This window comes from Seriola dumerili, unplaced genomic scaffold, assembly GCF_002260705.1.
Source record: "Seriola dumerili isolate Sdu_G_001 unplaced genomic scaffold, Sdu_1.0 BDQW01000538.1, whole genome shotgun sequence".
NCBI lineage: Eukaryota > Metazoa > Chordata > Actinopteri > Carangiformes > Carangidae > Seriola > Seriola dumerili.
Genome location: NW_019174793.1, coordinates 503,995 through 527,085, shown reverse-complemented (window position 1 = coordinate 527,085; position 23,091 = coordinate 503,995). Strand labels below are relative to the sequence as shown.

At 42.0% G+C, this 23,091-nt stretch overlaps 1 protein-coding gene across 1 annotated transcript in view; it reads right to left on the bottom strand.

The window, feature by feature from the left end:
* LOC111235868 (voltage-dependent T-type calcium channel subunit alpha-1I-like) overlaps positions 1-23,091 on the bottom strand; it is a 177,885-nt gene that overhangs the window by 93,630 nt on the left and 61,164 nt on the right. Inside the window, exons 5-7 of the mRNA XM_022764438.1 lie at positions 18,079-18,238; positions 7,876-8,218; positions 6,742-6,834 (exon numbers count right to left, since the gene is read on the bottom strand). Coding sequence (XP_022620159.1) covers positions 6,742-6,834; positions 7,876-8,218; positions 18,079-18,238 — 596 coding nt within the window. The remainder of the gene's footprint in view (positions 1-6,741; positions 6,835-7,875; positions 8,219-18,078; positions 18,239-23,091) is intronic.

Sequence of the window (23,091 nt, the reverse complement as noted above, 5' to 3'; positions counted from 1 at the left end):
AGAGGGAAAGAGAAGAAAAAAAGGGCAAGGTCACCCAGAGTCGCAGAGCTGATGTGCAAAAAAGAGGAGGAGAGGGAAGCGAGAAGGCAGAGAAGGGGATGAAGTGAAACACTCTCTAGGCTCTGATCAATAGTGATTGTGAAACCTTATAACCCCCTCCTGCTCTCCATCTGAACCCTAGTGACAAAGACTGTGAAAGAGCGGGATAAAGTGTGTGTGTGTGTGTGTCTGTCTGTGTGTGTTTTGTGTGTTAAAGCTACTCCTCATTGATCCAGAGCAGAGATTTGTGGTCAGACTGGCTGGTTTTCACGCCAGCGCTCTGGACTCGCCGACTGAAAGGGAGGCAGTGGGTCCCAGCACCCGTTCAGCACCCTGGCTGATCCCATCAAATATTTATACTCACACTCTGCTGGAGCCACTGAAATACAATCAGATTAGTGTGTGTGTGTGTGAGTGTGTGTAGTTTTAGTGTTTGCAGCAGAGTGACAAAATGAGTATGTGTGAGAGCCGATGAGTGTGTGTAGATGGAACTGAATGGACGCACTGTGGGGCTGAGCAAGAGAAAGGGAAACAAGCCCCCCAATTTTTTTTTTTTTTACCAAGATTTAACACAACTCCCAAAAACCAAAGCTCCACTCATTTTCAGTCAATATGAAAGTAAATGTGAAAGGTGTCGTGTACAGTAACAAATCTACCGCACATTTCCTGTTTGGTGCGGCGCTCTCATGAACCCAGCAACAGCAGGCGGCTGGTTTCAGCAAACTAACTCCGATAAACCGACAGTACACTACGCACCAGGCACCGAACTGCAGACACACAAATCCAACAACCGGCTGGTAAAGAAATTCAAACAACTAGCAACTTAAAAAGCCAGATGTTTTTTTTTTTCCAGAAGTTAATAGAGACCAAATTAATGCTAAAACAAAAAAGTCAGTATTTCATTCATCAAATTGTTGTGCTCTCAAGAGACAAAATAAATCAAATAAGATAAAATAATAATGCTGTTTTAAGCTGTTTGCAAGGACAGTGAGAATATTTTAGAGGCTGGGGAACAACCAAAATCACCTTTTTTGACATATAACGCCAGTGCACCCATCTGAAATCACGTAAGAGTAATCTGCTCAAAATGTTTTTCAGACATGAGACATGGGCACGGACACTAACAACCTGTCCGCACCACAATAATTAAGCAAGCGCTCCACCAGTAGATGAGTCTGTGCAGCCTGACTCCACACACTCACTGCAAAACTGGAAAGTCACCGGTTTATGATGAGACCTACAGTCGAAGCTAAATGTTATGTCGTTGTAGCGATGAGTCCTTTTTAGTCGGTTCCATTTTGGATTTGATTTAAGTTGATTAAATATCTGGATTCATCAAGCTCCGTGGCCAATGAATCCTTTATTGAATCTTACATGATGTTCTCTGTTTAGTTACAGTCTAAGGACACAACGGGAATACAGACTGATACTGATGATTAAAAAAAAAAAAAATGTGATAACTCAGTGACGCTGCTGTTAACAACAAAACGAGTTTAAAACGCTTTAAAACGAAGTCATCAAATCAGCTGCAAGGTGCAATATATATGACAAGTGTTTGCCAATATCTGACATGTTTAAGTAGCAACTGACAGATTTAGTGACCTGCGGCGAAGCGTCGAGTTCACCTGCTAGACATCCGCAGCTTGTTTTCCTTGACATTCACTTTATGATGAAGGACGATTAATACTATTTTCACTGTTGTTGCTGTTTTTTTTTTTCTTTGGCTCCTACAGCTTCTGCAGTGAGGAGCTAAATAAGCGAGGACAGGGTTAACGAATGTCACAGAGCAAAGATAATCTATGTGGTGAAAGCCCAACAACCCTCCAGCAGAGCAGAATAACAATGGTTTAGGTTTGATTGGTAATTACTGTAGTTTCTATTTGTGTCAGTGTGATGCTTGTGTGGTAATTAGTCCATAAATCACAATTAAAATTACCAATTGTCTTATTAATGTGACAAGAAGAAGCTAGATCCTTAAACATTAATTTATCTAATCACAGCTTTGTGAAATAAAAACAGGACATTTTTTGACGACAATTTACACATTAACATTAATCAACTCCATTCCCCACCAAAGACACAGAAAGGGGGATTTGAAAGGATTTAGATTTGATAAAATGCTATTGAACTCCATGTCTAATAGGTTGTTTAGCAAAGATGTTAAGCTCCAGCAAAGTACTGGAGTTTATAGAAGTAGCAAATGTAATTTCATCTTAATTTGAAATCTTAGTTTTGACGTTAAGCCATTTAAGCTAAAGCGGGAACAATCTACTACAACGGCACACTCCTGCAGTGTGGGGAAACTGATCAAATGCGTATTATAAACTCATCAAACTTATGCCACATTACTTACAGAGTCTGTGGTTATTGCAGGCTGACACGGACTGATCACGCGTCAGCTGCTGCCTCCTCCGTTCAGATTACAGCAGGTGATCATGTGACATTAATGATCAGTGTATGTTAATATCAGGTATAAGTGAGGGCAAAAAGGAGCGGCTGGGGCTTAAACACAACTGTGCGGCTGTGTAAGAAAACAGGTTGGGGCGGGTATTTCCGGATGTTAAACCTTAATTCCACGGGGCTCAGCTATTTTTCCGCGCAAAGCCTTTTTAATTCCACCGAGTCCTTTTGTCTTAACTGCTCTACATGATGGTAATCAGCAGACGGCAACAGCTTTAACTCTCTCCATCTTGATCTCACTTTTTCTCATCTGTCCCTCCGTCTGTCACTCCTTCTCTCTCATCGCTGTTTTCATCTCGCTCCCTCCTCGCACTCTCTCCCATCACTCACTCTCCATCCCACTTCAACTCTCTCTCTCTCGGCGAATTTCAATTTAACACGCCTAATCTGCATGAATGTTACGTGAGCAAAATAGTCAAGTCATCTAAAATACAAGCTGAACCTCTCTCTCTCTCTCTCTTTCCTTCCATTCTCCGTGTCTGTCTCGGATTGCTGTCGCTCGCTCTCCTCCATCTCTCTCTCTATAGATAGATAGATAGATAGATAGATAGATAGGCAGAGTGAGGACTTTATTAATCCCAAAGGGAAATTGCAGTGTTGCGGCAGCCACTTCACATGAATCACAAGAATAATGAAGAAGGTAACAAACAACGCACTCAACAGCTAAATCCTCTAATAACTAAATAAAGTATAAAAATAAAAATGAATAGGCCCGTAAGAAATTAGAGAGATTAAAGACAGACCCATAGCTATACTGTGTGCTAAATACACATATAATATAATATGATGTACTATAATGTACTATACATAAGTGCCAGTCATTGGATTTACTGTATATAGATAATATAATCTGATAAATAACACATGTGGTTCATAATATCATACATAAAACATCCAGGTAAAAACTAAAATTACCGCCTTGTGGGTGTATCCCTCCTCCAACCAACCAGGTCGCAGGAAATATGATCACAATCAAAACCCTGTCTGAGTTAAAGCGTTGAATAATAGCCGGAGTCGGTTTGGCAGAACATTATGATGTCACGGTGACCTTTGACCTTTTGGATATAAAATTTCATCACTTGTGTTCACTCAAATTGTGTCATAGCCGATGAACTCACAAATTCATAGGCATAAAATGGGTTCATTATTGAACACAAATTCGTGCCAAATTTGAAAGGATTTCCTTGAGGAGTTCCCGAGATACTGTACTCACAAGGCCAAAACTGTGTTTCGTGAGGTCACCGTCACATTGACCTTTGACCACCAAAATCAAAGCACTTTCAACCTTGAGTCCGAGTGAATGTTTGTACCAGATTTGAAGAAATTCCCTCAAGGTGTTACTGAGATATCGCATTCATGAGAGTGGGACAGACGGACAGACAGATGGACGGAGGACCACGCAAACATCCGGCCCTGGCTGTCGCCGGCGCTGAGGAATAACTCTTCAGTCAGAGGAGTCCCCTCTCCAGCTGGCAGGACGGACTTCCTGCAGCATTCCTTGTCACGGTGAAGCTGAAGGAGTCTCCCGCTCGAAGAGCTCTCCGCTGATTGACCAGCAGGGTCGTGGAGCGGATCTTCTCCTTGATGCGCGATAGCTTGTGCAGCTTCCTCCTCTAGCACAACCAACTTCATAGAAGTCTCCAGCACGGAGCCGGCCTCCCAGGTCAGGCTTGTTGGTGCCGCCGTCTCTGACGCTGCTGCACCAGCAGACTGCGGCAAAGACACTGTGGTCTGTCAGTCAGTCGGTGATCCAGGAAGCTGTGGAGGCGTCTACCTACGTATTCTGGAGCTTCTCTCTCAGCATGGATTGTGCTCCGTGCGCTCAGCGTCATGATAGTATTAAAGACGACATAATTAAAAGTCTCCTCATCCGTCTGTCTGTCAGCGATATGAGGACACGCAGGGATACGAGTGGAACTCTTAACATGAGAACAGCGACTCGCAAATCACATTCCTGCACACACGTCTGTTGGCGAGACCTGAGACACGCTGTAACACGAGAGCCTGACTGTCACGTCTCGACTCTATGGGGGGAAGGGGGGACAACAAAAAATCATGCTGTGATACTTTATCTAAAGCACATTTTTCATTAGGGATTAAACAGTGGAGATTTGCCTCCTCATTTGGATTGTGCTGCAGGCATTTCTGCTTTAGTGGATACTCAGAGGAGACATGAGGGTACACAGCTCCAAGATGTCCTCAAGTGGACACCTTACAAATAATAAACTCTCTTGGTCTCTTCTCTAGTGCCACCTTCAGGCCAAACCTCATTGTTTTTTGTTTGTTAATTGTTTGTTTTATTTCCCCACTAGCAGTAAATATCCAAGAACATTCAACAGCCGTTCCCAGTCTTCACATCGACTACCTTTAAATACCTTTTGATGCCCTATTTTAATATTGCATGTTGTGTTTTCTATTTAATGTTTTAACGGCTTTTACTAAAACTAAACTTCCTTAATACTAGAGCGTGTCGATGCTGAAGACTGGGGGACTGAGCATCATGTTGTATGACCCACTGTTAAACCTGGATTTGCTCTAATTAATAACGTTTCATTCAAGATCAAAGAGAGACAGCGACATGTGGCCGCTCCCTCTCTCCACTCCTCCGATCCTCTTTCTAATTTCATGCCGACACACCGGTCCATCATCACCACCCTCTGCTTTTTTTTTTCTCTTTATCGATTCACTCGTCCATCCATCCATCAGTCCCTTTCCCGTCCCTCCTCCACTTCTTCCCTCTTAATCACCCTCTCTCTTAAGCTCGCCGCCATCTTTCTCCCGGCTTTCCATACCTCTTCTCCATTTCCATCTGACCCCCTTCCGTCTATTTTCTCTCCCATTTCATCATCTTTTTTTTGCACCCCCCCGTTTCTTACTTTCACTTACCCCTGTCCTCAGCTATTTTTCTGCCTTTCCACCCCTCCTCGGTGATGTTTCCACATCCAAAGGCAGCCATTATATCACAGACTATCTGTAGTGAGACAATTTTAGGGGCTTGATGTCGAAGATAATGTCCCACAGCAAATCTGTGGAAAGAGCGTGGGAATGTGTCCTTGTCTGTGTGTAAATAAATTTGTATGTATGTGTGTGTTTCTGCGTGACTGGGAATAAGGAGCAGCGTGACAGATATATGAATGATGCTCAGGACACTGCTCAGCGAGGAAGGGGAGATGAAATGACGGAACGGGGGGGGGGGGGGGGGGGGGGGAGGTGGTAGAGATAAAAGGAAAGAGAGGGAGGAAAGGGGGGGTTAAGGAAGAGAGTGAGACACACAAAGATGCAGACAGGAGGGAATGGAGGGAAGTGTTAGCAGACACAAGGATTGATAGATGCCGGGAAAAGGTAAGAAAGGTAGGGGTGGAGGAGAGCAGTGATTGACAGATTCAAGGAGTCGGTAATGGTGGGCGAGTAATGTTAGAAGAAATTAAGGGGTGAAGAACGAAGGGAGGGTTGACGAGACGAGAGGAGAGGAGAGGCAGAGCTTATGTCTGCATCTGAAGGCAGGCAATTAAAAGTGTAATAAAAAGACAAGACAGCCCCTGGGTTAGAGAAGTAACTGGGGCTGGCAGTTACGCTGCATTATGATACACACACACACACACACACACAAAAAATAATATAAGTAGGAGAACACGCATCAACGCTCATACACAAAAGGTACACACAAACACCCATCGCAGCAGATACGCACAGAGAGAGAGAGAGAGAGAGGGAGAGAGAGAAAGAGTGGAATTAAAAAGTGTTTTATCAGAACAAAAGAGGGGGGGGTTCTTTAGGGATTTCAGCTTTTCACTATGACACTAACAGCCCTGTGTGTGTATGTATGTGTGTGTGTGTGTGTGTGTGTGTGTGTGTGTGTGTGTGTGCATGTGAGTGAGTGAGTGAGAGAGAGTGCAAGAGGAGTGACAGCGTTTTTCCTCGCCGTCATCTGTAACTTGGCAACAAAAACAGCAAAATGTAAAAATAAGACAGTTGGTTGACTGCAGAAACTACAACTTCACTGCATGTACGTGTGTGTTAGTGAGTGTGTTAGTGAGTGTATTGGCACTCAAGCGTGTGTCTCAGCTTTAAGTGGGATTACATCCTCCTGACATCATAAGATTTTTTTTTTTTTTTCACAAGTCCATTAAAGAGCCATGACATAATTTTTTTACATGTGATTTTGCAGACATGTACAACATCCTGATGAATGAAGTTACCTGTGTGTATTTGTGTGTGCGAGTAAAGCCAAGCGTGACTTACAATAATCAGTAAGATGAAGTAGATGAAGTTGTAGAACGAATGCGCGTCCATCACATAGTACATGATCTCCACCCATCCCTCCAGAGTGATCACCTACAGGCAGGAAAAGAGCTGTGAGTACACAGGCGGCAGCTACATCCACAGCTAATCTCATCCTCAGGGCTGAAATACCGGTGTTGGAAGAATAGTTCAAAGTGCATTTATACTCCTTCCGGTGGGAAAGTCGTGATGTGAAGATTCATACCACCGCACCGCTACAGCCACTGCAGCCAGAAAACAGTTCATTTAACTGAGCGTAAAGGCTTGGAAAACAGCTCGTCCGCTTTGTTTGAAGGTAAGAAAATCTGCCTCTAAAGCTGTTATATGAAAAAGTCGAATTTCCACTGGCTGCCTGACAACTGTTCCCGGCCAAGAAATAGAGCGGCACATAAATGCAACACGTAAAAAGACAAGTTTTTGCTCGTTTGTTATTTTCATGGATGAAACAAATGAGATCTTCAGTAAGATGTGAAGCAGTGATCTTTTTGGTGCTGTTATCAGGCTAGCTGCTTCCCCCTGTTTCAGGTCTTCATGCTAAACCAAGTTTAAGCTGCTAGTGGCCGTATTGTTGTATTAACATACAGACAAGACAGAGGTAATGATCTTCTCATTTAACTCCCACCAGGAAGTGAATAAGCCTATGTCACAAAATGCTGAACTAATCCTTTAACACACTGTGTAGTGCTAAGTTTCAGTACAACTTAAACTTATGGAAACTTTTATTCAGTGGATAAATAAGGCAAGTTTTCTATTTATTTGTGTGTTTTCCGAGTACATACTGTATATCACCTGGTAAACAATGTATGTGACAGGATGGAGAATCTAAAACGTTCTGCACGTGTCCTGAGCTGCTTCCTGCTTCTGTGTAACTGGTGTCTGATCTGTGCTCATAATAACTTCAAAAGCCGTTTTGATACGAACTTTTCAAGTGTTACGACATGAGGATTTGAATGTTTCCTTCTCACTTAAGTTGCTTCTGTCTGTGAAAACGTTGCTGAATATTGCTAAAGCTATTTGAAATGGCTCATTGAACACTGTGAGACAAAAACAAAGCAGTCTGGTTGGTGCTCTGTTTACATGTTACAAAATTCCCACCTGGAAGATGACAATCCAAGCATAGGCAATGTTGTCAAAGTTAATGGCTCCTTTGTGCGGGTTGCTGTGCCCAGTATGACACCTGGTGTAGTACTGGTTCCAGTTGACACAGAGCCCCGCTACGCTGACGCTCCCGTTGGCCAGAGGCTCGGGGCTCAGGCCCAGCGACTGGCGGTAGAGGGCGTCGTCTTTGTCCAGGCAGCACGTCCTGCCTCCCTCGCGGCGAGCCGGGACGTCGGAGCAGGACATGATGCCGTTGTCGACCGGCAGGGAGCAGATGAAGGGCCGCTCGTCATCCTCGTCGGGCATGTAGTAGGGCCGAGGCAGATTGATACCCGTAGTGCTGGAGGTGTGAAGGGAGAAGGTGGTGAGTTCACTGCTGTGGTTTCCAAATGTAGAAACACGAGTAAAACCACAGGTACACTTGTAAAGCTGTGATATTTCAAACACTGACTCATGTAGAAGGTCTGTGATGGACTGAAAACTGAGGCTGGGCATAAAATATGATTGTGCTTGATGAGTACTGAGTAAAAATTTGAAAGCAAATATGCTGCAACAGGAGTTACTAGAAGAACGCTTGTGACACATTTACAGAAATCCTGAGACACATGAAAGAGCTTCTGCTGATGCCAGAATCAAAAGCTTCACAGTCTCACCCACATGCTTCCACAAACACAGGTACTGTATGGAGAGACACTGCGAAGTGCCGACATAGACGAATGCATGTGTGCGAGTGTGCATCCGTGATAATTTTGTCATGGGAATTGTAGACAGACCAAAACCACTTGTCCTTCATGGATGTTTCCAACATTTGCGTGCTGTGAGAGACTGGAACTGAAAGCATAAAATGTAATGATCACAGGCAGAGAGATGGGTGGATGAAAGGACAGACAGCGAGAGAGAAAGAGAGAGCGAGGGAAAGAGAGAGAGAGATGATTATTGTTTGTAAGGGTTCAAATTGAAAGAAAATTACACCACAGACGGACAAGAAATGTGGCGATGGAGACACCCCGACGCACCAAGCTGACAGTCTCACTTGTCTCTGTGTCTGACAATTTCCTTTAGTTTTTGTGTTGTGTCCGACATCGGCTGTATTCTGGACACATTTGTGGACGTCCTACTGGCAACGAGGGCAGTCTGTGAGAGAGCTGTCTGACTGGCTCCTCAGCCGAGTGAATCACTGATTTCACCCGTTTAATGTGATCGCTGCTTATTTCTTTCATTTTTTATTTTTGTGCTTCTGACCTTTCTTCTCTAACAAACAACAGAATTGCAAATGCCGACTGTCAAACAATCCAGAGGCTGAGAAAAACCTTGTGCAAAGCAAAGCTTGACATGCAAATAACAAAACTGTTAAATCAACTCCATAGTGTTGTGAAAATAATAGTTTAGTTTGCTTTGTTTGTCTATCTTTGATATTCTCTGGATTACAAATACAAAGTTTATTTCCTCTCACACTGACGAACAAACACTACCAGTCAAAAGTTTTAGAGCACTGACATTTTTCTACTTTGTACTGAAATTTAAAGGAGGCTATTTGTGAGTTTTGCTATTGCTACACAGCCAGCATTAGCATTAACATCTGTACACTTAGCAGTCTTGACAAGAGCTTCAGCCATTGTTGCATCTAAAAGAGATTATAATATCCCGTCTAAGCAGCGCTACATCTTCACGGAAGACTAGAGTGACTCGGTATCAGAAAGTGACGAGGCAGTCTTGCCAGACTGGGGCTAGCTGGTTAGCATGCTAACTTCAGTAGAAGAAAAGAAGTGATAGAAAAAGAAGCAAACAAGAAGATAGCTTCCCACTGCTAGAGACAGCTCTTGGTAAGTAAGTTAATGAAGTTTGATGCTGAACTGTTTCTTCTAGACTGTTAAGTAAACAGCTGTTAATGCTAATGTTGGCTATGTAGCAATAGCAAAAACTTACAAATGGCCCCTTTAAGCAGTCCAAGTCCAGCAAAAAAACTAAAATGAAGCCTTGAAAGTTGAGTATACGATTCCTACAGGTGCCCCAACTTTTGTCGATGACTTACAAACTATCAGTCTTTACAATGGCAGTGTTGGAACAAACTGTGCTATTAGATCCTCTGATGCATTGTTAGGACAATACTGTACTGCAGGAAGTAGGTCTGAATACAGTATTTCCATCACATTGTAGAGGAAAAAAAAGGCAAGTAACAAATATGTGGTTGATCAGGGGTTCATCATACAGCAAGATAATGACCCTAACCATTAGAAGAGAAGAACCAGACGATGGCTTCAAATGATGGAAGAGCAGCACAGGCTCCAGACTGAAACCCCATGAGGCTGGTTTGGGATTAACAGGCAGTGAAAGCAAAACAAACTACAGGTGCAACACATTTGTAGGAACCTCTGCAACAGTGTTTGAACAAACTTTCTGAACAATATCTGATTTCCATTTTAGAAAGGTGTGTTCACCTGCTGGATGAATCACAAATGTAGGTTAAATTTAGTTCAACAGGACGATTAAGTGATTCCTTATTATTCAAATCTCCAATAGTTTATTTGTTGCTTTAATTTCAGAAACACAGAGACACTGAATTTCCGAATCATGCAAATTTAAATAAACAGCTGGAAAAAGAGAGGTGTTTTGAGTGGTGGTGTACATGCAGATCAGTCATCACCTGGCTGTCAGCTGTACTTTCTGAAAGGTGTTAAGGTGCAACCTTTAACAGATAAGGTGAAGCAGCATGAAGCGAGGAAAAGCATTTGATCAGTCCGTCTTCATCAAAGTTATTTTGTGGCGTCTGACTTGGTGTGTCGGGGCTTTTACTGAGAGAGAGAGGAATAGGCCGAGAACGGCTTACAACTAACAGCAGTTTTTTTTTAAATTTAGGTCTCATCAGACACAGTATTAGAGTCACTGGTGCACTGAGGATCATGTTGTGGGATTCAGACTGGGAGAAACGAGAAAATAATCTGCTGAGCTGTAAAAGTATGACAGCGACGCTGACAGTAAATGAACACAACAGTTCCCACAAAAGCACCACCATACTGTTAAATGAGTTCCAGTGGGAGCTCTGAGTTAAATTTTTTTGCATTGAAAGATGCTGGAAGTAAAAAGAGAACGATACGAGAGGAAGAGGAGGAAGCAGCAGAGGAAGCACTTTAGGAAAGAGTAGAGGCCAGGAACAGAGAAAGCAAATGGAAAGATGGAGGGAAGAAATGAAATAAGAAGGGAACGGTTGACAAATGCAAAAAAAAACTGAAAAAAAAGGGAAGAAAGAAAGTCATGAAGGAAGCAATGAGGCAAGACGTAGTGTTATGAAGCAAGAAACAGAAAAGGACGATAAAAGGAAGGAAAACTAAAATATGAATCAATAACCCAAAGAGGGAAGGCAAGAAAAACAAAGAATAAAGAGTAAAGGTGTTTGCCTCGCAATTACAAAAAAGAGCAAGGTCGAGGCTAAAGAGAGAGAACAGCAAAGATCTGTGTGATTGCTCTTTAATTTGAGAGGGCTGCTATTTAAAGGGCAGACCGGAGAGAGAGATCCAGATGAAGACAAAGGTTGGTTAGCAATTACATCTGACCTGGTATTTGAGAAGGATCCATAGAAGCAGCATTGTGAGTACTACCTTGTCTCCCAGTCAGTGTGTCTTTGTCAAGCTCTTTTTACCTCCTTTGTTGACTCTGTCTCTTTGTATTGTGCTGCACTGAATAGAAGCTGTTATCGAGCCCACTGACCTGAGGAGAAGCTCGGGCTTTCTCATGTCAGTTACGTTTACAATGAAGCTCTGGATGTTTTTGACTTTGGTCTATTTTTCCTCATCTTTTTCCTCCCATATGAATAATTCTGGCCAAACTGTCCTCGGTTGCATCATGGCAGAACTATATCGGCTCATAGGGCCAAAGAAAATCCCAAACCCAGAGTAGCATGTTGAGGTGAATGTAAACAAAACATTAGAAAGTTGTTGTGTCTGATGATGTTTAATAGTTAAAGCTCCAAGTGACAATATTTTCTGTGTTTAAAGGTCCTGTATTGTATAAAGGTAGAAGTCTATGTGTTGTCTGATTATATAGATCAGGTCTAGGTTCTATATTAATACTGTGAACGTATCAAAGCCTCAGTCCACAGAGAAATGCACACAGCCTGTATTCAGAAACTGAGCTTTAAAACCAGCCGTCAGGACTTCCTGTAACTTTATGACATCACAACAAAGCAGTCACCGCTCTCAGCCATGCCCCAAGTCCCACCCACCTGTTCCCACCATCCAACCTTGCTGGATTGGTTTCTCTGAGCGTTTAACTATAATCTGCTATATTTTTTATTGGATAACTCACAGCCTCTCCTCTGATTGGCTCACTGACCTGTTGTCGCCAAAGCTCCAGAGAGAAGCCTTACAGGGGAGATGTAAAACTTCATGGAGATGCTTTTTGCTGTTTAAAAACAATAAATATATCTTCTTATGGATCAACACTTCAAATAAAACACAGGAAAAGTGTAAAATATGCAACATTTAGTGCAGACTCTAGACCTTTATTAAAACCACATCCAACGGATTTGAAGCAACAAGATGCAGGAACCTGACCTGGAAGCCTCTCCACACAACTTTACCACCAATAATTTAATTTTATATCTGTTGTTTCCACCTGACTTTTATGTCCTGCCCATGATATTGGTGTCTTCTTCTAAATGCTGACATCTGCATCTGCAAGTATCATGCAATATGGTACTTGAATAATAGCAAATTCTGTGAGTGTGCATCACTTCTTTTGTCTCCTGCTACATACAAATACTTCTGAGATTTCCTCAAGTGACTGATTGTTTAGTTTAAATAACTGCAGCGAATAAAAGCAGAGGATGATGTGTTATTGTTAAATAATAATACTGTCAAACTAATTGTAATAGATATTGCTAAGATTGGTTTTCATAAGCATTGGTTTCCAATTGATGGGAAAAGTAATAATTTAGTTTTTATAACACCCCTGACCCACCAGTCTGGTAGTCTGCGATATTGAGACTTATTCAGCTCATGGTGTCACGTGGAAGATAATTATCAGTTAAAGACAATATCTAATTTACCAACTAGCAGAGTGTGCACCTGATTAATGCAAACCTAGAATTTAAAAGAAAAAAAAAATGAGCATAATGTCAAACACCTCTCTATTTATCTCGCTCTCGCTCTGTTTTCCTGTTGAGCCCACCTGCTCAGCACTCTCAGTTCAAAGACAAAGGCTCAGCAAAGTAATGGTTTCTACCGGCCTTTACTTGTTGGCTTTCCACATAGCATTTTGTGTGTGTGTGTGTGTGTGTGTGTGTGTGTCATGAAGGAAGAACCTGCATTACAGTGTGTGTCTGCATGAATGAACTTGTGTTCCCAGATAATGATTTCCTGTTGATCACCAGCGGCTTCAGTCGTTTGTATTTTTATCTTGTTGCTAACCAGAGGCCTGGGAACAGCAAGTAAACATCAGAATAAATGTGACTGCCATCCACCCACGAGTTCTACTCTTTCTCCCCGTCGCACGCCTCATCCACAAATCCCCACCTCTGCATGTGACTGAGTCAACATCCAGGGACAGCAGACACCGCAGCCTGCATCATTATCAGATTGGACATCAGACAAATAAAGAAAAAATAAAATCACCTGTGTGTCTCTGTATACTGAGGTGATTGTGTTTGCCACCAGACAGTGTCAAACAGACAGCAGTCATTTCACACCTGAGGAGACGTTGGACTCCTGACAGCAGGGGCTTCAACCCAAAGGTGTTTGTTTTATACCTCTGAAACACTCTGCGCTCTGATTTACAACCGTCACACATGGTTTACATCACAAAAAAGAAAATCAGCTTGTGTGCATGTTTTACCGACACCGGACGACGTGACTGACATTAACGCAGGTGAGTCAGGACATCCCATGATTACAGCTCCTCTGCATCTCATCTCTGAATTGGTTACCATGGTTACGGCCTACCCCCAAAAGCCTCTCATCAGATCATTATTTTCTCTCTGGGCTCTCTGCAGTGCGAAACGCCATCCAGCCCACTCCTGCGTGCAGCCAAACCGGCCTAATCAAACGCTTGGCTGTGGATCTGGTCTCCCTGGGCTCATGCTCACCACAGACACAATCCCAGTTATTGTCTGAGCTCTGTGTTTTCACGGTGGTATTAGCTGTCCTCTTAATCATAGAGATATTTGGGAACAAACAACACCTGTTAAGCTTCCAGCTACTAATTCTGACATGCTATTTTTTTTTGCTGTTACCAGGGGGGGACATGAGGACAATTATCATAGTTCATGACTGATTAGTGATCAGCTGTGATTAAAAATTCAAATTTACATATGCCTTGTGCAAGAAATGCATATCTGGCTACATTACATTGACACTCAAAGTAATCAATCTGATCATCTGATCAAAACACATGCATCAGAAATGATCTTAACTCATCTTGTCCCTGTCTGATCTCATCAGTCATCTTCCAGGTCGGTGTGTATGGTGAATGAGGTGTGAAAACCAGCTGCGTGAAATGATCCAAAGAGGTCGTGACAGTGATTTCGCAGAAAGAGACTAATATGTAAATGTATCTGGTGCAAGATTCCTGGAAAGGGAAACATTTCTAAGCAATTAATTCCAATTAGTTGCTAGGCTAGCGTTCTGTAACGTAGAGTCAGTCGGGGAACAGCAGGTCAGCTGAACATTCAAACATTATCCAATTCATCATCGTATGGAGGATACGATTTCCATTAGAGCAGTTTCTTTGAGGGTATTCTTCTGGAAATTTATATTTTTAGAGGAATTCCCTATTAGTCTCTCTTTTCCCTGTAATTTATACAAAATTACATGGTATTTTCCAGGGGATTTACAAGGAAATTACTGACTAATAAAATACAGTATTATCCCGAAAGATGCACATAAGACACTGGAGAGAGTAAAACAAACATACCTTAAATGTTAGGTTTAGCTCATCTTGCATTGTATTGCAATTTGAGGAAAATATCTAATTGCAATTTTCCAAACCGATATTGCAATTTGAACAGTAATTAATATCTATGAATTATTAACTCCTGGATAGATCGTCTATTATGAACAACATATGTATTAAACATAATCACAAACATATTCCTACATCAACAAAACATAGTTTTTGTCACTGAGGTTCTCACAGACTCAAGATACTGAAAAATGAGGCTGAAAAATGAAGCTAACATGGAAGTGCCAAAAACTGCAGGCCCTCGAATGGCCACTTGGGCTGGCTCCAAAAGTGAGTCAATCCCCATAGACTCCCATGTTAAAATGCCCAATTTTACAGCAGAAATAAACACGTTTACAGCTTGGTATAAGCCTCTGTACATGAGTGAATTTTTATACAACTCACCTGTTGAAATTTTATTAAGGTTTAAAGTTATGCACACCTGAGGGTGTGGCCACTTTGAGTGACAGGTCAGGTGAGCGTATGTTTGCCACAAACTGGCATGAACAAAAGTTTTGGCTCCACACGCCCATTTTTCAATTAGCCGGGAGTTAGGGTGAAGTCAGGCGCTGCCAAGATGACAACGGCTAAGCTGCTCACTCTGAGCTTAAAAACTGCTCTTCAGAAACCTATGAGTGACATCATGGAGGCTACATCCATCTCTGTTTACAGGGAATGGTATCATACTCACAGTGTAAAGACACAGTTGGTAGTTCGCCAAACTTTTTCAAAAGCCAGTCATTATTAATAATGCAATTAAAACTGTGGCTCTTGTGACTCTTTCAAACTGCAGTTTTGATATAAAAGCTATAAAACATTCAGCCCTGACATCAGATCTTATCTACTGAGTTCTCTTGTCAGGGAGCTGTGGCATTTCATGGTGTGTGAGAATGTCATCAAAAGCAGGATTTCACGGGTAGAAGTTGAAGGATGTTGACGTCTGAGTGACAGCTGCTTCTGCTACTGTGCACAAATAGCTGCAGTACACAATCCAACACACAGACACACACAGAAAAAGATCCCTGTGCCATTGAAGGATACAAGCAGAGAGTGTAGGGGCATCCAGCCTAAATCAACAACCGCAATTGTACTCCTCCTATTCTGAAGCAACATGACAAAAGAGTAATTGAATTTCTGACACTTCCACCAAAATAAACAGCCCACAGCGACTGAGATACAGAACATTAGTCCTGGAAACACCACACAAAGCTATCTCAACAATAATGCTCAAGAAATAAGAAAGGGACAGAGGACAAGTGAAAAGGTGAAGAGATATAGAAAAACTTTAAAAAAAACCAACAAAGCAAAGTGCATCCAGTTGTGAAACTGTAAAGGTCAGGGGCAGCAGCGAGATAAAGGTACAGTACACCCACATCACATTATTAGCATTCAAAAGCTTAGACCTTCTTCAAAACCCCAGATACCCTGCTGGGGATATTCAGTGGAGTGTGTGCATCAGTGGGGAGGGGCGTGTGCAGTCTTGCAAGTGTTTGCGTGTGTGCGCTTTAGGAAAATGTATGAAGAAGGAAATGTGTGTGACTGTGTGTGTGTGCACAGCAGGGGATTATTTGTAATGTGCATGCTTACTTTGTCCATGTGGGTGTGTGTGTGTGTGTGTGTGTGTGTGTCACAGTATGTGAGGGGATGATGCGAAGTAAAAATGAAGCTAATTGAGGACAGTTGTGGGAAAACTCGTTCTCCTGGAGGAACAGAGCGAAACAGGTCAGCAGGTCCGGCTTTGTTTTCTCAAAAGAAAAATCCGGAGCAGATTCGATGAAACTAAGCGAGAAATATTTTTTCACCGGCACAGCTTGAGGCGTGGACCCCGTGGGGAGACCCAAAAACTCCTAGGTGGAGCTGCACAGGAGTCATTTAGAAGGAAAGTAATAAAACAAGAAGTTGAAAAAGTAGAATATAATGAATAATATAATGAATGAGCTCTGTCCTTAATAAAACAGGCTAATTTTACACACAAAACGATGCAATGTAATTGACATTGTGAGAATAAGGGATGCTAATTGGATATTAATTATGTGATATTGGGTCAATAGAAGAACTAACATAAAAGAAAAAAAAAACTTGTAGAAGTGACATTATGGAAACACATTTCTGAAAGTTGAATGATGAAACAGACAGGATTTATCATAGTAATCAATATCCCACATTTAAGCAGATAATAGAGGCTGCACTCAGAAGACAAACGATGGCATCTGTCATTGTTCAAATACCTAAAAACATCCAGGACTCCCAGTGCCCACGTGAATTATGAATCTTGTCTGTCAGGAACAAAGTGGGAAGTTTATGGCACCAAACCGCTGTTAATGTTTCCGTCACATAATAACGACCGCCATCATTTCCTAACCTTTACAAAACCGTTTTTCTAACCGAAAACCTTCCAACCTTTTGAACCTGGAAGACTGTGTCAAATATGAATCATCACAGTCATATGTATTTTGTCGTTTAGCTCGGAGGACTTGCTGAAGAATTCTTAAAAGAACTTCCTTTCTGAACATCCTATACAGTTCGTGTCACTGGTACTTTTGCTCCAGGGTTTGTTTAGAAGGAGAATGTTATAAAATGTTCTGTATTCCTTCATCATCATGAAACGGGGAGAAAAATGAGCACATCTGTCTTCTCCTTCATTTTGTTTTCTTACTGTCTCTTTTATTCTGCCAAACTATTTCGCAGAACTACACAATTACCTGGAAGTCATGTTGAAGGCCCGACAGCCTCTCTATGCTACGACGCTGTTAGTGATTTGGCGAGTGCAGCGGAGGTTGTGATGGGTTGTCGGGGGTTGGAGAGGTGAGAGAATATGTGTGTCGGTTTTTAATTAAGTGACTCCGAGATAATGATATTTGCTTTGTGCAAATTTTGATTTGCAATCAGCCTCGTTATATTAGCACTTGAGAGAGAGCCTTCATCTCACTGTATGGTAATATCAGAAAATTGACTAGATGATGTAATTAATCTTCTAGAGTCACACTGAGGGAGGGGCACGCAGTGAGAGGACAGGTGACGGACCAGTTACACACACATACACACACATACATACTGAAGGAGAAAAACATGTTCTGGCCAGAATGTTTCCTTATAAATGTCTACTTACGTTTTTTTTTTTATCAGGGCAACACAAGCTGCAGATAAACAACCAAGCTGACAGACCAACACACCACACACCCTCAAGCATCACACTCCCTTTCTCTCTCAAGCTCTTCCTCACACACTGACACACACACACACACACACACACTGACAGAGACTCACAGTGTGAAGTTCTCCTCCAGGTAGCAGCGGTTCCTCAGCAGCCCCGCCCACAGCTGCACCCCGATGATGCCGAAGATGAAGAAGACGAAGAAGCAGAGGAGGAGGACGTTACCCAGCATGGGCAGAGTGTCCAGAAGCAGGTTGACCAGGATACGCATGCCTGAAGAGACAAACACAAAAAAAAAAATTCAACATCAATTTCTTAACCTCTGTTCTTCTCCTAAACTAAATATACGATCCATCTCTAACATTCACTTTAAATCAGGAGGTCTGACTATTTAAAGTCGGGGTAGAACAGCGACAGCTACTGTATGAACCTCGTCCTAATCCACTTTCTTGAAGGTCATGACAGTAAGCTTTGAAGGACTGAAGGACAGTGAGCTGAACTGGTTCAGTTCAACACAGCTCAGGCCTAAACTTTACATTTGTGCTCTCTTTCAAATTTCAAAGTTTATCCTTCACTTCAAACTGTCAACAAAGTGATGGATACCAGTGGGAAACCTCTGTGGTAAGTTCTGTGATACTTGCATGTTGGTTGTGATGTTTTACTTCAACAAGTGTTGCACTAATGTCCGTCATTATTTGTGTAAAAGATTGTAAAAGCCTATAAGATGATGACCGATACTTCAGCAATACTTAATACTGCAGTGGCATTCACGCAGTTCAGGATGTGGATTTGCATGTTAGTAATTGCTACACATTTAACTCCAAACCATAAAATCACAAACACTTTTATCTTATCTTGGAGGGGGGTGGCTGATTATGGTAAATGGTAAAGGGACTGCACTTATATAGCGTTTTTCTAGTCGCATCGACCACTCAAGGAGCTTTACGCTAAAATCAGGTTCAACTGTTCAACTGTATTTTGTCTTGATGGGAATGACTCAGTGTTACCATCGCCCCACAGAGTTTTTCTTACTGAGGGTGCAGAGAGTAATAAAGGTTAAAAACCAGGCACAAGACACATTTGAAGGAGCTGTTGAAGCGGGACGGCGTTGTTGACCTTTTGATGCGCCATATTCACTGGACCTTCAAGAGATTTCTTTCTCTCAGTATACTGAACAATTTAGCTTGACACCTTGTTGTCTGTCAAAAGTCGCCAAATAATGTATATTTTTGCTGCAAGGTGTCAGTCATACGAAGGAGTATTAGGGCCGTGGATGAAAAAATAAGTGAGAGGAGGAAGTTGTTTTTTTTGAATCATGCACTTCAAGGAAAAAAGTCAAAATGTCGAGATTAAAGTTGAACTGAGTCAGAAGAGGAAGAATTTTATTCCAATTTTGCCTTTCAAGAATAAAGTCGAAATGTCGAGAATGAACTTGACATTACGAGATTAAAGTCGACCTCTTGAGACGATATCAATGACTGCCTCTACAAAATGCCTGGTATAGATGAACTGATGAAATTGTACTTGAGAATCGGCTTTAGCAGCAAAGAAATCCTTTCTCTTTCGGCTCATAAACACAGTGTAGCTGTCAGCGTCAGGACTTTGAAGAGATTGTGACGAAAACTGCGTCTGTTCAGAGGGAAAAACCAGACGGGCTTCGGAGAGGTGGCTGCATTCGTGCAAAACTGAAATAGCGGGTAATGGACAAATGCAAGGATATCGTTGGTTACACCCGCTTGCAATTCAGAGGGGATATGTTGTATCACAAGACACAATGAGACAACTGATCAAGTTCTTAGATCCTGAAGGTGGCCCTAATACTCCCTCGTACAGTCAAGTATAAAAACCAGGTCGAGAAATAAGCAAGAAGCTAAGTCCTGATCAAAATTCAGACCTTTCATTGTGTGTTTATACTTAACACGAGAAATACACAAACACACACTCCACCTAACTACATCTTTCTCTCTCACCCCTCCCACTTTCCTTGCTCATGCAGAAATTTTACACATATTGCTGCCATTTCCATAAAAGCCGTTCTTTTATCATAATTAGCTAATCAATCGCTAATCTCCGCACTAATTGCGATCCCACGGCCCATTACTTCGGCTCTGATCTCTATACAGAAGCTGAACCAGGGGTTGAATTCTATCTGTAAAATAGATCTAGGATTTATACAGCGTTAAGTTGACTAACCAGGGGTAAGTGGGCAGTTGGCGCTCGGACCTTCTCCCATGGGGCCCCCCCACCAAATAATGTAATAATTCAAAATGATTCAGTCTGAAGAAGCAGAAGACAAGGAAGCTGTAAAGGCTTAAACATCCTCTCCAGGATACTTCTTGACTAATGTATGGTTCAAACAGAAAACGTCAAATATGAAGACATTTCCTTTAAAAATGACAGCCCTATTTTAAATGCATGTATTCCTGCTGGCGGCGGATGACACTCACTGGTTTTACATCTCCTTGTGGAATATGTTTTTTTTTTTTTAGCTTTGCAGGAAGCAGCCAATCAGAACAAGAAGCTGCTCATTTCTCATGAGAATTTAAATCCCCCTTTAAAAAAGGTGAGATTTCAGTTTTGTTTTGTTTTGTCTATCTCACCCTTTTGGTATAAACGTAACACATGACCTTTGGTGAACAGCATGCTGGGCCAAGCTTGCTTTTTTTTTCAATGTTAATATTTAATGATTTAAAGGTACTGAATTCCTAAGAATTCAACCGGTTAGCTCTCGCTGGCAGGACAGGCAACTGCTCCACGAAAAGTGCCTGACAAAGCATTTTCGTTCTGATCTCTTTCTGTTACTAACCCTGCCGTTCACTGCACGTTCAAATCAGGTTTGTTGATCTGAATCAAATGAAGTTGGTGCAAGATATTGAACATAACAGAACTTTCCACTGAGAAAAGTTGAAAGATGTTTTGATTCTTCACAATGATTAAGTCCGTTTGAAGTCAGCCGCAGCTTACAGTGCTGCAAGAACCCTAATGTGAATTATTACCAATTAAATCAACAATAATAACAGTAAACCTTGTATATTTCCAGATGTAAAGTTACATGGTTATTCCTAAAAAATAAAAAGAAGGAAACAACAAGGAGAAACGCTGAAGGAGGACACTTAAAAATAAAGCAGAGATGAAAAAAAGGCAGATAAAAGGACACTGCAGAACTGCTTTTTACCCGAGTTTGAGATGTGATTAAAAATAAAAAGATTCCAAATTGTTCCCTGCAGGAAGTAAAATTAGACTCTCTATATTAGAATTACAGCATTAGCCTGGCTATTTGATGATGGGATATTACCAAGTGTTGACTAAACTGAACAACAAATGTTTGTTTTATGTAACTATAAGGCAAATATACTAATTTTAATCATTTACAGCAGAGTGCAGATGGAGGGAGGGAAACATTTGGAGAAAGAGGAAAAAGGGAAATGAGAGCAGTGCAAACTAGATTAGAAAGTGAGAATAAACAGAATATAAATGGAAAGAAGAGGGGCGGAGGAGAGGGAGGGAGGGAGAGAGGGAGAGAGAGAGAGAGAGAGATGTGCTGACGAACGTTACCTTGGCTGCTAACGTGGGCATCTCCCCCGAGGGGGAATCATGGGTAATGCAGTGAACAGGCCGAGTCCTTTAAGCTGCGGCCAGTGGGACCCAGGCCTGGATAATTTCCATTAGCGTTCCCATTAACTGACTCTTCTGTTCACTTCACACATCCTCCACCGAGTGTGTGCGCGCGCACAGTCAGTCAGTACCCGCCCGTACAAGTGTGTGTCTGTGAAGTGTTTGTGGCTTCGCACTGGTTTGCGGTTTGTTTCCCTGCATATGTCGCCTGCGCGGTACGTGTGCATATGGCGGTGTGTTTGTGTACATGCGTGAGTGCGGCCCCTGCGACTCGTCGCTCTCCCGCAGCATGGAGATTGAATTACCCCTGAGATGAGCTCTGTGGTAAATTGTCTTTAATAAGGGAGAGAATTGCTTCTTTATTCATGCAACAAATAAAGAGGAGTGAAATAACTGGCTTTTGGCAGCTGGTGCTGGCGCAGTGCACGGTGCGTTTGTTATGAACCAACCTCTTCATCTCGTGGCCCCCGCTGCCTGGTGGCTTACAAAATAATTGAATACTTATTATACATATTTATGTTGGTAACTGCCCTGTCATTACCTGATAAAGCATAAGTGAGTTGTTCAGCACTAGTTCAGGAAACATGTTGTGCTTTCCTGGGCCGTACTGAACAATGGTGGATGACTGAGGACTATTTTTCTTTTAACATTCAAAACCAACGCAGGGTCAGTGCACAACAACCACAGCATGGTTAACAATCAAGCTCAGGGTCAGACTGTAGTTATTACTGCCACGGTTTACTGGAACAATGGAACAGAATAGACACATCATTAATGTTATTCGTGATAAAACAAGTCCAAATGTCTACCGTAACAAACCATCAGAGTCAGGAAATGATCACAACAAATCACTGGCACTCAGTTACCATCACTAGAGGACATTTACAGAACCTGCTGTCGTCGTCGTCGGGCCATGAACAAGTCATGCTCACCATGGTCTATGTTGTATTATTGCTTTAGCATGCTAACATTTGCTAATTAGCAGAAAAAGTGTAAAATAGTATAATATAATAGTAATATAAAGGATAAAAAGTATAGTTTTGTAGGTCTACAAAAGGAGAAACAATCTCAGGCACGACTGAGACATGACTCAAATAAGTCGCACATGGTGATACCGGAGCAGGTGGTACTCAGGTCATGTCTGGATATTATATTGAAGCTATGCTTTCTGTCAAACCTCATGACTCAGAGAACATGCTTCTGTATGCAGTCATCATGACCCTCAGCTCCACAGAGCACCTGCCAAACAAACAAAGAATAAAAACTCTCCACCCCAGTTTTTTTTTTCCTTCTTCATAAGTTTCTAAAAATATCTGTTCCAAATTTCAAGGCAATCCATCCAATACTTGTTGATGCATTTCAGTTTAGACCACAGTGGCCAACAGACCAACTGACTGACATTTCCATCCCCTCAGATACACACTACTACCATGGCTTAAAAAGAGCAAATATTAACAGTTGGACTGTGATAGGAAACAGACTTGTGTCTCAAGCAAGAGAGCTGAACATGG